A 13,042-nucleotide genomic window follows, 5' to 3' on the forward strand; every position below is an offset into this window, starting at 1 on the left:
TATGATAGTGCTCCTTTGATATTTACATTTGTAAATATTCCACGTGCTTGAGAAAACTAATATTCCTCAAACGTTGGGTAAAGATTTATAAATGTATCTATTAAAAAACAAACAGCAAATCTGATTAGATCTATAATAATGAAAGGGGCTGAACTGGTTGCCAACTCAAAAGAATGGTACTAGAAGTGAGAAGCAGAAAAACCAAGGGAATTATGTTCTTTGTTTGGCATTAAGGAGACTCGGCAAGTCCTTTTTTTTTTTTTTTTTTTTTTAACAGAAACAAAGCTTTTCATAAGCAGTCCATAAGAAACTGGGAGAAGAAAACTACAACATGCTTTTCAGTAGAAACGATTTCACATAAAAATTTATTTATTTGATCATATTTTAAAAAGCAGGGCAGAATCACATTCGTTTTCTTCATATACTACTGTGAACAGACTGAATTTCTGAGCCCCTAGTTTGCTTTGGAAACTTCCACAGGGCAGACCACTAGCAGCCCTAGCAAGCCTTTTCCTTCTCTTCCAGGCTCTCCTCCTCCCCGAGGGGTGCTGTGACAACGGATGTTAAATACACAGCCTATGGCTGAGCTTGCCAAATCCTTTTCACCTCCTCGCATAGGCAGTAGGGTGACTTGGTTCCTTCTTTACCTGAAGTCATTGATTAAGGAGACAGGTTTCAAACATAGAGAATGGAGGGAAGTTTCCGGAGCCACTTCCCAGGTTAGGAATAGAAGGATGAATTCAGAGCTTAACCGGTTAGTGCCTCCTGCTGATCAGAGAGAGGTATGCTAGCAATGGATCTCAGGTCTCTGATCCACTGAGACATCAGTATAACGCACTCAGTTCCTTTGATTAAAATGTGTTGGAAAAGCCATCTCTGAGTAGAGAAGTAGTTTATTACAACGATGGTGCTTTAAGAGGAAAACCAAAGCAGCATATAGGAGGCGGTTCTGCCTGAACTCCAAGGATCAGTGCACTCCTGTCAGCTTTATAGTCCAACCAAACTCAACTGGCAGAGTGAAGAGTGGTAACTGGGGCAGATAAACGAGTAGACCTTCTTCTGGATCTGTGGACCACTTCAGATCTTTCTGGATCCCCAGCATTGTTATCTGCAGAAAGCAAAAGGGAATGGAGAAAAAAACATCAGCGTGCTGAGTACAGAATATGGCTTGAACGTGATGGGAGACGGCCGTGCTGGGCCAGGGCAGGGCAGATAGTCTAGAAGGAGGGTGGTCAATATGGGGGAGACCTGGGGCAGGAAGGAAGAAGTAGAGAAGACCTCCAATTCCTTGATGAAAGGTACCTCCCAGAGCAGACTCACTGAGGCTCCTCACCTGTGTGGTCGAGGTAGTGACGGGGGATGCAAGGTATAAGACTCCATTATCTGGCCAGCGCAGGAAAATGGCATAAACAGCTGTTCCTCTTGAGGTATACCTGAGAGAAGGAGAGAAGAAACGTCCGTGTCAGAAATATCCAGCTTGGGACCCTGACACATAGCCTCCTATACCCCCTTTCAATTATCTACCGACCCCAACACCTTGAGTCTGTCAGTGCTGCCAGGAAGGGCTACGAACTCAAACCTATTAAGGTCTGTGGGAAGAAGGCAGCCCTGTGAGACTCTTCCTGGGGCTCGCTTCCATTTTCCCTCTCTATTGGGGTGTAAGTTTTCTTTAAACATGTTTAACTCTAACACCAGTTATTTCACACTGTAGCCATTTGCCTTTTTATGCAAATCTTTTTTCAACTCCAAATCCGTGGGAAACCGCAGCGGATCCATAAGACATGCAGTGAGGCTGGGTTGGTTCTGAGAGTTCACCGTGCTTAGAGAAGAGGGTGAAAATCACTACCCAGGCCCTCACCCCAGGCAGAAGGATGAACGTGCTTCCGCCGATGCAGAGGGCTATGTCCGATGGCATCACACGTACAGGGGCCTCTCACCGAACACCTGGCACATGCGCCCGGTGCCCTGCTGGGCGCTTTCCACGAATTCACACACTTTACCTCCACAACCACCACGGCAAGCTAAGTATCATCACCCCATCTCACACTTGAAAAACACAGGCCCAAGGTCAAATAACAGATTCACAAATCCCAGTTTGAATCACGACTTCTCCAGGAGTTAGCTTTGTGATCCTAGGCAAGGTAGAGAGCTGCCCTGGGTCCCCTGGTCACTTGTAACGTGGGGGTAATAACAGTAACCACTCGGTGGGATTGTTGAGGGGATTCCGCGAGTGGAAAGAATCTGGATTGGAGCCTTAAACATGGGTGGTGCTGTGCCAGCATGGGCTATTACTATTTTTAGGAGGCAGGGTAACAAGGTCAAGTATAGTCACAGACGCTTCGTAGCTCCTCCTTTCACCGAGCCCACCATACCTCTCGCTACTCAAAGATACCCTGCTGGCTTAAGATATAAATTGGGGTAAATATTTAATAGCAAAAGCGCAGCTTCGGGGTTTCCTCAAGACAGCTCCGACCCTGGCTTGTAACACTGAGGACCTAAGGCGACGCCAGCCGGGCAGGGGCTGCCGTCCTGTTCCCGCAAGCGACAGAGGACAAGCTCACCACACAGACGTCGTGTTCTTTTCCAGTTGCACCCTCCATGGTTTCGAGGCATAGATGGCCTCCCCGTTGGTGCTCAGCCACTTCCCAACAGCAAGGAGCCTTTCTTGGAAGATGGGAACGATCAGCCCATCTTTAGTTGGTCCGATGTTGAGAAGGTAGTTGCCCCCCAGGCTCACGGTCTGCACCAGTTCCTGGCGAGAGCAGAGACAGCGACGTCCTAGCGACGGGTGCCCAGACCGGCATAGCGCTCAGAGCGCACAGGTATCAGGAGAAGAAAAAGAATCCAGGGCACATTCTCTCCTTGGTGAATATCCTTTACCCTTTTGAAAAGGCTCTCTATTTTTTGCCATCATAAAAGCAGGACGGGCTTATATGAGAAAACTGACAAATCCTGCTACAAGCTGGAGAAGTATATTCACTCGAATTCCACGGAGTGATCACGGGCCTGCGCTTCCCCCCGGTGCGGCGGGCGGTGGGGAGGGCCGTGCGTCAGCAGCACAGAGTGCGGTGGGGAGCCGAGAACAAAGCACTTGGCTGTGATCCCAGGGAGCCGTGCGGACAGAGTACGGGGATCAGAGGAGAGGGGTTCTGAGTGGGTGCCAGGAGACTTGGGGGACACGGAAGAGGGATGCAGAATGTGGGACACTGTATGAAATGGGCGACATACATGTATATACTGTCCCTTCGGGAAAACATGTTGTAAAGGGATATACTCTTCAAGGCTCCTGGAGTGGTGTGGAGTGCATGGTGCGTGCGTGTGTGCGTGTGTGTTTACTGTGACTTCAAACAGGTACGCTCCAAGTGGACCCAGAAAAAGGACATTCAGAAAATCTAAAGAAGAACGTGTTATAGTACCCCAAAGACACCACACCATCGACTTGATATTCGCTTCTTTGCCCTGTGCAGTGGAAATATGTTTTATATAGTTGTGATAATCTGTAACTTATTTTTCACTCAAACCCTAGGCATTGACCAATATTACATTCATAAACATTTTAATGGTTAAGGAAAATCCCCAAATCTACTTAAATATCCCGTTATGGCTGCAAGAAATTAAAACAACCCACATATCCAACTGCAAATAATTCTGGGAAGAACATCTCCATATGAAGACTTTCTTCCGTAATTACAATTATTTCCTTAAGACAGGTTTTGTTTTTTGTTTTTTTTTAAGATTTATTTATTTATTTGAGGGGTGTGGAGGGGCAGAAGGAGAGGGAGAGAGAATCCCAAGCAGACTCCATGCTGAGCACGGAGCCTGATGTGGGGCTCAATCTTACAACTCCAAGATCACGATCTGAGTTGAAACCAAGAGCTGGAACCAACTAAGCCACCCACGTGCCCCAGGACAGGTTTCAATGGGTGTGTTCAATGACCCAGGGGGTTCCAGCGACCTGCACTTCCATCCAGAGTGCTCCCACCACGCTTAGTTAGAAGGCTACCTTGAGACCGTAGTTAACAAATAACCAACTCACAGGTGCTCTTACCGAAATGATTTCACATTCACTTGCGACGTCCCCCATCACCATGTTACGACGAAAGCCCCAGGAGACCCTGTCTATGGAGGTACACATTTCCCACTTGTGCTCTGGCAAGCTCTCTGGCTTGAATTTATCTTGACAGTTGTAGTATCCTCCATGGTGACAGGAAGTGTTCTGACCCCACCGGTCATTCACCACCACTTGATCCTACAAGAGGAGAGTACTGGGTCATCTAGTGTAAAACCACTTTGTTTCCTTAAATAATGCACTTTGGCAACTTGTGTATTTGGACATAAGGAACAGACTTGGTCTAGAACGGTTCTCAACTGGGGGCTATTTTGTTCAAGAGACTTTTGGCAAAGTCTAGAGACATTTTTGGTTGCCACCGTTGGGGGGGGTGCTACTGCCATCTAGTGTGTAGAGGCCAGGCATGCTGTTAAATGTCTTAGGACAAACAAGACAGCCCCCTCAAAACAAAATATCCAGCCCCAGAGGTCAATAGTGCTAAGGCTGAGAAACCCTGGTCAAGCCACATGTAATGTCAGAGCTGGGAGAACCTGTTTTAAAGATCATCTGGTAAACTACTACTTCTCTTAAAGGAGAAATGGGGAGAAGACGTGCCTGAGGTCACACCCCTGGGCAGAGTCGCAGGAAGCTGGGACTGTGAATCAGGCATGTGAACCCAGGCCAGGATGCTTTCCACTACATGGCCCTGACTTTCTTTTCCTAGGTAAAGAAAAGTCAGCAAATATTTTCTTTCCTTCAAATCTTTGCTTAACTATGAGAAATCATTACCCAGGATATCTTTTTTTAAAAAAAGATTTTTAAAAATTAATTTGAGAGAGAGAGAGAGCACAAGCAGGGGGAGTGGCAGGCAGAGGGAGAGGGAGAAACCAGCTCCTCGCGGAGCAGGGAGCTGGATGTGGGACTCAATCGCAGGACCCTGGGATCATGACCTGAGCCGAAGGCAGACACTTAACAACTGAGCCACCCAGGCGCCCCGCGGAATATCTCAATATTAATGATTAACCCTACTATGATTCTTGTACTGGGGTATCCAAGGTGAATACAACAGTTCTTGCCCTTAGAGATCCAGCAGAGACTGGCTGAGTAGACAGATATGTGGACAATATGATATCACATCAGAGTTATTTCTCTCACTTAAATGGGGCACACAGATCTGGGTAGGTAGGATCCAGGTGTGACCTCACCTAATCCATGTGGATATAAGAGAAATGAAATTCCCTCTTGAGATTTAAACTGCATAACCAGCACAGATGAGATGAGGTCATAAATATTTGCATCTTATTCCCATAATTTCATATATTAATTTTGTATATTAATTTTTGGGTGTTTTTCTCATTTATAATGTTCGCATGCTTAACAGTTTATTTTACTTTCTCTAAGTCTCTGGGACTTCTATGTACTCCTACTACTTAAACTTAACAAGCTTTAAACCTCTGTTGTCGAAATCAAGAATTAAAGGAGAAACCGTTAACATCCATGAAGTCCCCTGGTCCCTACCACCTCCATGTTGCTACTAGTATTTAGTATTGTTGCTGCTGTCACTCTTATTACTCCAGATCTTGGCTCCTTACTCTTTCTTTTCTCATAACAGATAAATAAGAGAGAAGTCATACAATCACATGCCTTGACTGGGCTATCATTGTAGAGCCAAGAAAGAAACTCTGTAGAGTTCCAGTAAGTATCAGGACATTCCCACTCTCCATCAGACCAAATCAAGTCAGGTTCATACCTGGAAGACACGCGATGAGGACAAAGTTTGTTATCTGAATCTATTCACAGTAAAGTCTTACGGATCTATTTTGTAACAAATATTTTAAGATTTGCTCCCGTTTTGAAAGTACCATATAATTCCCATGGTGCAGACAACGTGGAAAACTAAAGAGACAAAACAACAACCATAACTCTGTTGAGGTCCCTCACATAACCGCTGTTTGATACACAGTACTTTGGTACATTTCCTCCTAATCTTTTTTCAATGTCTTCTGAAGAAATAGGGTTGTAAACAGTATATAAACAATTTGGTTTCCTTGCAGCAACTAACTCCAACGAAAAGAGTGGTGTTCCAAAACTACAGAGCTAAGGTTTCTGCTTTTACGATGTATGAACAACTCGGGAAACAACCGCTGTTGGCGAGGATGTGGAGAAAGGGACCCCTCTTACACTGTTGGTGGGAATGCGGGCTGGTGCAGCCACTCTGGACAACAGTATGGAGGTTCCTCAAAAAGTTAAAAACAGAGCTACCCTACAACCCAGCAATTGTACTACTAGGTATTTATCCGAAGGATACAAACAGAGTGATTTGAAGGGGCATGTGCACCCCAATGTTTATAGCAGCAATGTCCACAACTGCCAAAATATGGGAAATGAAGATGTGGCACACACACACACACACACACACACACACACACACACACACAGAGGAATATTACTCAGCCATCAAAAAGAACGAAATCTTGCCATTTGCCAAGATGTGGATGGAACTAGAGGGTATTATGCTAAGTGAAATAAGTCACTCAGAAAAAGACAAATACCATATGATTTCACTCATAGGTGGAATTTAAGAAACAAAACACATGAACAACGGGGAAAGGAAGCAAAAATAAAATGAGATAAAAACAGAGAGAGAGGCAAACCATAAGAAACAACTCTAGGGAACACACAGGGTCGCTGGAGGGGAGGTGGGTGGGGGATGGGGTAACTGGGGGATGGGCACGAGGCAGGGCACGTGATGTGATGAGCACTGGATGTTCTGTGCAACCAATGAATCACTAAACTCTACCCTGAACCTAATAATACACTATGTATTATCTAACGTGAATTTAAATTTAAAAAATTATCTGTGTTTTTAATTAAAAAAAATGTACCAAGAGCTTGAACTAGTCCACGAAATGCATTGTTTTGGACAACTACCCAAAGCTTCAACTATAAAGGATCTATAGAGTCCACCCGAGCCGCAGCCGCACCCTTCACACACGCCACTTTGAGCTCTGTGTGGCATGAGTGTGTGTGTGTGCGTGTGTGTGCGCGAGCACGCGTGTGCATGCATATATACCTATAAGGTAAGCACGACTATTTCCATTTAGAGAGCAAGAATCAGATGCTCAGCAGGGCGATTTGTTTTAGGTGATAAAACGTACAGGTAAGAGGAGTTGGAACTCAAATGCACGTCTGCTGATGCCTGATCCTACGCGGTCCCCCGTAATCAGGACAGCAAGCAGACTCCAGGGAAAAGACTGCCTAAGAGGCAAGCATAATGCTGGTGGTCTGTGTTTACTGTGAACGAAAAACCGTACGAGGCACTTCGTACTCATTGCCTCATTAGTTTTCACAACAACCCTGTGGCGTATAGTATCCCCATTTCACAGATAAAGAAACCGAGATCTAGAAAGACTCAGGAGTTTATTCGAGGCCACACAGCCAGCAAGAAAAAACTGGATTTCAGATCCCGTTCTGTCTGACTCCAAGCCTCTGCTGGTCTCTTACAACCTACTGTTTCCTTAGGGGGGGTCATCTGGATGCAAGGGATTTGGTTTTGGTTTTGGTCTAAAATGAGAGTCCAGGCGGAGATGGCCGCCCCTGGAGCTTCAAAGGTCCACCATCCTCTATGAGCCAGCCCCCAGGTGCGAGAAGGGCAAACTAGAAATAAAGCATGGTGAACTAATGAATCATCCAGCCTTACATCGGAAACCGGGGATGTACTGTATGGTGACTAACATAATATAATAAAAAATCATTAAAAAAAAAAAAGAAATAAAGCATGGTGAAGACTAGTGCTGAATCCCAATGTGAAAGTGATCATTTTAAGAAAAATAATGATAACAACACCCTTATTCTGCACCAGGCAAGGTGACAGATACTTTTCACACGTTATTCTCAGCCCTGTATCGAAGGCATTATTTCCCTACTTTACAGAGTGAGAATCTGAGGCTCAGAAGGGTGGTCCTTTAAGGCTTGTGAGTAACAAGAGCCAGGACTTAAATGCAATCTGCCAGATGCCAAATCCTGTGCAGGGTCCTTGGGGGCCATGTTGCCCCTCTCCAAGGTCCTGACAAAGAAACCAGCACGCAAGGAGGGACTGAAGTCTTGACTTTAAAACTTAATAACCCCCATCCTTGGTTTGTTTGTTTCAATCTATAAAAGCAATACGACCACGTTATGGGAGTTTTGAACAGTAGGAGGAAAAAATATATTCTGTATTAATGCAAACCACTATTTTCATTTTGATTTTCTTATAGGTTTTTTCCACATTCCTTCCTTTCCCCTTTTCCCCCAACTTAACAGTATCCTATAAGAAACTCTGATTTCACTGATAAAAGTCATAAGGACAAAAAACTTTTTTTTTTTTTTTTTTACCTGTTAACAAGGTCATATAGTTCTGGCATTGTTTTTGCACGGACAAAATACTGTGTTTTGAAGCCATTTTTCTTATCAAGTATGTAGAGTGGGTGGAACCATTCTAAAAGTGAGTGATAGAGTCCATAACGTATGTTCCTTAAACAGAAAAACAGAACAGCAAATGTCCATTAAACAAAGAAAAAAAATGTAGTTTAAGAAAAATCTGTGGCAGCATTTTTACGTCTCAGTGAAACTCACCAGTAAGGGCATGCAGGGGCAAGTGGGATCGCAAACCATTTCCTTAAATTATCTCGTATCGTTAACTTAAACAAAATAACTGGGTTTTTGATCACACACAGGACTACTTTTTATACATAAATACCTTAACATCAAACGTCATTTTTTAAAAGATTTTGTTTATTTGACCGAGAGAGAGAGAGAGAGGGAGAGAGCACAGCAGGTGGGGAGGGACAAAGGGGGAAGCAGACTCCCCGCTGAGCAAGAAGCCCAATGTGGCACTCGATCCCAGGACCCCGGGATCATAACCTGAGCCAAAGGCAGACGCCTACCTGACTGAGCCACCCAGGTGCCCCTCAGATGGCATTTAAACCATCTTTTCTTTATGTCAGTTATCTCAGTAATGACACACAGTCCTTTTTAAAAACGGTTTTCTCTGTCAGTCGTAAGAATATATATTGTAGAGATAATGGAAAACAGAAAAAAGTGTAAAGAATAAAACATCCCAAATCTTGTCACTAGGAAATAATCATTAGTAACATTTTCTACATAGTTGAAATTAACAAACATGGGTTTACGGTTTCATTTATTTAAGATTTACCAATAGTTCTTAACATAAAAATGTTAAGAATTCTCAATCAAAATGAAAGAGAGTCAAAGTGACCTATTTTCATACACAATAAAACTTGTTTTGAGTTATGAATGGTGAGTGTCACAGAAACGCTGTCCTGCAGTGAGAAGGAAGGATAATATTGCAACAGCACAGATAAGACAGAAAGAATTAGAGTTAGATACTTCATCATATGACTTGGGGACTAAACAGATACAAAGAAGGTAAAAATCAAGGATCACAAAGTCTAGTCTAATCAACATCTGACTTTTATAGCAGGACTGTTTTGCTTTGCAGGACTTTGCGCGCAGCACTGGGAAACTGAATATTGACCAGGTCCCCAGAGTCAGCAAACGCTTTCTTTATGGGCCACATAGCATTTTAGGCTTTGCAGGCCTTGCAGTCTCTATTCCAACTCTGAAATTGTAACTTGAAAGCAGCCACAGACACAACACACAGATGAGTGGGTGCAACTGTGTTCCAACCAAACTTTATACAAACAGGTGGCTGGCCTACTCCTTCAACAGGGCATCAAGTTTACCAAATCACAATAGAGCTGAGATGGGGTGTGGTACAAATACCACATTTCCTCTCTACAGGCAATCAGACCCAGAACTGTAGGGTCCAAAATCAGATAACTGGGTTCAAATCCCACCTTTGCCACTTCCAAGCTATTTGATCTTGGGAAGTTACTTCTTATTAAGTGGCAAATATTAGGGAGCATTAATTAGAATCAACCAAGCGGCTCCTTACCTCATTTTCTGGCTCCTTTAACTGCCACCCTTGTCAGTTCCCTCTTGACCTAGCATTCTTCCAAACTTTCTCTGAATGCCCACAAAGCTGCATGCTGACAGCTAAGGGGGACACAAAGATGAGAGCCAGTCCTTCATTAGACACTGGAAAAGGCCCTGGGTTGGAAGGCCTTCCAGAAAGAATCTTTTGCAGAATGGAAATGAGGCACTGTGGTCTACATGGGGTATCCCTCACCTAAACAGGGCCGTGAACTTCTCTGATGATATCACCTTTGGTCACATGAAAAATGCCAAGAACCAAACACCGCTAATTCACAGGCCAGAGCCCGTCAGGTTTACTCACTACACGCAAACTTAGAAAACACACAAGAGCAGAGAGGAATGACAGATCAAAAGAGAGGACAACAGTAACCATCTGTAGATACTTACCTCTTCCGGAGGGCTTTTCCCAACTCACCAACCAAATCACGATGGGGACCCACATCCTTAGAGTTCCAATTCCAAGACACAGGGCTCGGCCAGTTTGTGAAGCCTTCGTGGTGCTTTGTGGTCAGGACTACATACCTGTGGACAGCAAGACTCCATGAGCAAAGGAAGCAGGTGGTGGGCCACAAGCATGAGCTTACCCAGGATGCCTGAGGCTTTTTAAAAAGGTTGGGAGAACTTGACCACAGGAAATGTACTTGCATGAGTGACTGTGTGCTGCAGTCACATCTCCCCGTGGATACTGCTCCAGGAATGGAAGCAAACTTACGGAAGCCAGAGTCCTTCGTCCCCAGCCAAGGAGAAGGCCCAGCGGGAAGAAAGGAGTAGGTGAGGGAAAAGAAGCGCACCTTAGCTCTCTCGTTCTGGAGATAACAGGAAAGTAAAAGAAAAGGCTATAGGAACTGCCTCTCATTTATAGAGGTGACAAAAGACCAAAAGAGCTGGGGAGAAAAGTGCAGTGTTGAAATAACACTCAACATTTCATTTGCTTGTACGGCAGAAAAACCGACGATGCCTGCACGTGATAATTTAATCACTGGCTGGTGTGAGGAGCTCCAAGACTTGAAGGGCCACATAGTATTTCAGGCTTTGTGGGCTCCTTTCCTTTTTCTTCTTTAACCCTTTTAAAATGTAAAAATCATTCTCATCTCATGCAATTTACAGAAACAGGCAGAGGACCTATCTCTCGGGCCACAGTTTGCAGACCCCTGGTATGGTGAAAAGAACCTTTGCTTTGGAGTCATGAGATCTGGACGTAGGACATTAGTTCCCTTCCTCTTTCTGGGCTTGTCACCTGGGCCACAAAATAAGGGGTCTGGACAAAGGTCTCCCAGATTTCAATTTTTTTATTTGTAAATTAGGGATCTCTAAGGCTCCTATTAGACAGTGACCACCACCTGTGTTTATTAGAGCCTTACATTTCCATACATTTACCGGCAAATACTAAATGTCAGCTATAAATTTTCTTTAGTACAAGAAAACTTGTCCGAGGGAAACTAAAACCGCGGAGGTGACTGTGGAGATAAGCTAAGGGTGGAAGACGGCTCTAAGCCAGGAGCTGGACAACCTCCCTGCCTCCGTTCTTACCCTCCTCCAACCCGTTCCCTCCTGGCCGCCAAGCTAACTCTTCTAGAAGCTGAGGGCAACCATTCTCTGATTTCACACCTGGCAACATAACTGCCCTCGAGGCTTAGTCCTTCCGGATTGGCCCCAGCCTTCAACAGCCTCTCCCTTTTCCCACTTCACGCCACACTTTCACTTCCCTGAACCTTCCGCACAGAAGCTCCGACAGCTCTCAAAATAGTTCAAACATCTCTTGAGCACCCTCTGTGTGCAGACGAGTGAGAATCGGTCTTGTCCAAATATACTGCGCACCAGTACTCTCTTTCCCTCCCTTTTCCTCTGGGAGATGTTAAAGCTAAAAAGAACTAACACGACCCCTTCTATCACCACGGAAGGAGGCTGCAGGGAGGGGACAAAACGCCAGACCACTGGATGAAAATTCTGGAATCCTGATTGTCTTGTTGACCTGTAAGGGACACTAAGTATCACACGGCTCGATCGTCTCGATATACAGAAGTAGACACCGAGGGCTTTCCAGCCCACCTCCCTGAAAACCTTTACTTTCTTCTAACCCCCAAGCAGACGCGCCTCCTCCGCGTGATCGGGCGTGCCACATTCAGTTCTGCATCCTTCAGGAGGCAAATCACGGGACCCGGGGGCACCCGAAGTCAGATCGGCAGCTGAGCGACCCCGGGCGAGCCGGCTCGACTCCCCCCCGCCCCCACCCCCCGCTCGGTTCCCACCTGCCTAACGTCAGCCCGAGCCGGGCAGGGGGGCTCCGCCGGTCCCCACGGCGACACTCACTTGGCCCCGGCCGCCTGGAAGAGGTCGGTCCAGGTTTCCGGGTGGAAGAAGCGCGCCGTGAACTGCGGCCCGAAGTCGGCGTAGCTGAAGCCGGGCGGGTAGTTGTCGCTCATGAACTGCTCGTACTGCGGCAGCCCCTCGCCCTTCCAGTGCCACCAGAACCACTCGCTGCCCCAGGCCGGCACCGAGAACACGCCCCAGTGCACGAACACCCCGAACTTGGCCTTGTCGAACCAGTCCGGCAGCGGCCGGGAGTCCAGACTCTGCCAGTCCGGGGTGTAGCGGCGCGGACGCTCGACCCCGCGCACGTACGCCGCCCACAGCACGAGCAGCAGCAGCGGCAGGAGCAGCAGCCGCGGCCCCGGGCCCACCGCCCTCGACTTCATGTCGGAAGTCCGCGTCGCGGCCTCCAAGCCTCCGCCGCCGCCTCTTAACGCGCAGGTACGGGCCGCGCGGTTCCGCCCACTCTCACTAATGATTGGCTCGGAAGGGAAAAGGGGCGTGTCAACCCGGCTGCTTGGCGACTGTCTTCCCCTCCCGGTCGGCCGTTCCTGCAGCGCCCTCTGGCGTTCAAAGGGAGAAAAACGCAAAGCGTCGTTGACCGCGCTCCGCGGACGGACGAATGAACACTGGGGAAGGGACTTGACAGCGGGGTGAAATCGTGGGGGCATGGAAGGCCCAGTGCAT

General features: G+C 46.4%; 1 protein-coding gene across 2 annotated transcripts; it reads right to left on the minus strand.

Moving 5' to 3' along the window:
- Positions 1-335: 335 nt before the first annotated feature.
- On the minus strand, positions 336-12,842 carry FUCA1 (alpha-L-fucosidase 1). Of its 2 annotated transcripts, XM_026517061.4 has the most exons (8): positions 12,356-12,842; positions 10,433-10,567; positions 8,423-8,560; positions 5,693-5,798; positions 4,049-4,249; positions 2,562-2,752; positions 1,334-1,433; positions 336-1,108 (listed from the first exon to the last, which is right to left on the minus strand). In XM_026517061.4, the coding sequence occupies exons 1-8, from the start codon at positions 12,739-12,741 to the stop codon at positions 968-970; spliced, it is 1,398 nt and encodes a 465-aa protein (XP_026372846.3). In that variant the 5' UTR covers positions 12,742-12,842; the 3' UTR covers positions 336-967. The 2 variants fall into 2 exon arrangements, with proteins under 2 accessions (XP_026372846.3, XP_057161121.1); XM_057305138.1 differs by lacking the exon at positions 8,423-8,560 and having other exon boundaries at positions 12,356-12,819.
- Between the last annotated feature and the right edge of the window lie 200 nt (positions 12,843-13,042).

This window comes from Ursus arctos, unplaced genomic scaffold (genome assembly GCF_023065955.2).
Source record: "Ursus arctos isolate Adak ecotype North America unplaced genomic scaffold, UrsArc2.0 scaffold_32, whole genome shotgun sequence".
In the NCBI taxonomy this organism is placed as follows: Eukaryota; Metazoa; Chordata; class Mammalia; order Carnivora; family Ursidae; genus Ursus; species Ursus arctos.

Coding starts and splice junctions, on each gene's coding strand:
- FUCA1 (XM_026517061.4), bottom strand. CDS start 12,741: ATGAAGTCGAGGGCGGTGGGCCCGGGGCCGCGGCTGCTGCTCCTGCCG. Junction 5,799..8,422: donor CTATATGACCTTGTTAACAG/GTAAAAAAAAAA, acceptor CGTGTCTTCCAG/GTATGAACCTGACTTGATTT. Junction 1,109..1,333: donor TCACTACCTCGACCACACAG/GTGAGGAGCCTC, acceptor TGCTTTCTGCAG/ATAACAATGCTGGGGATCCA.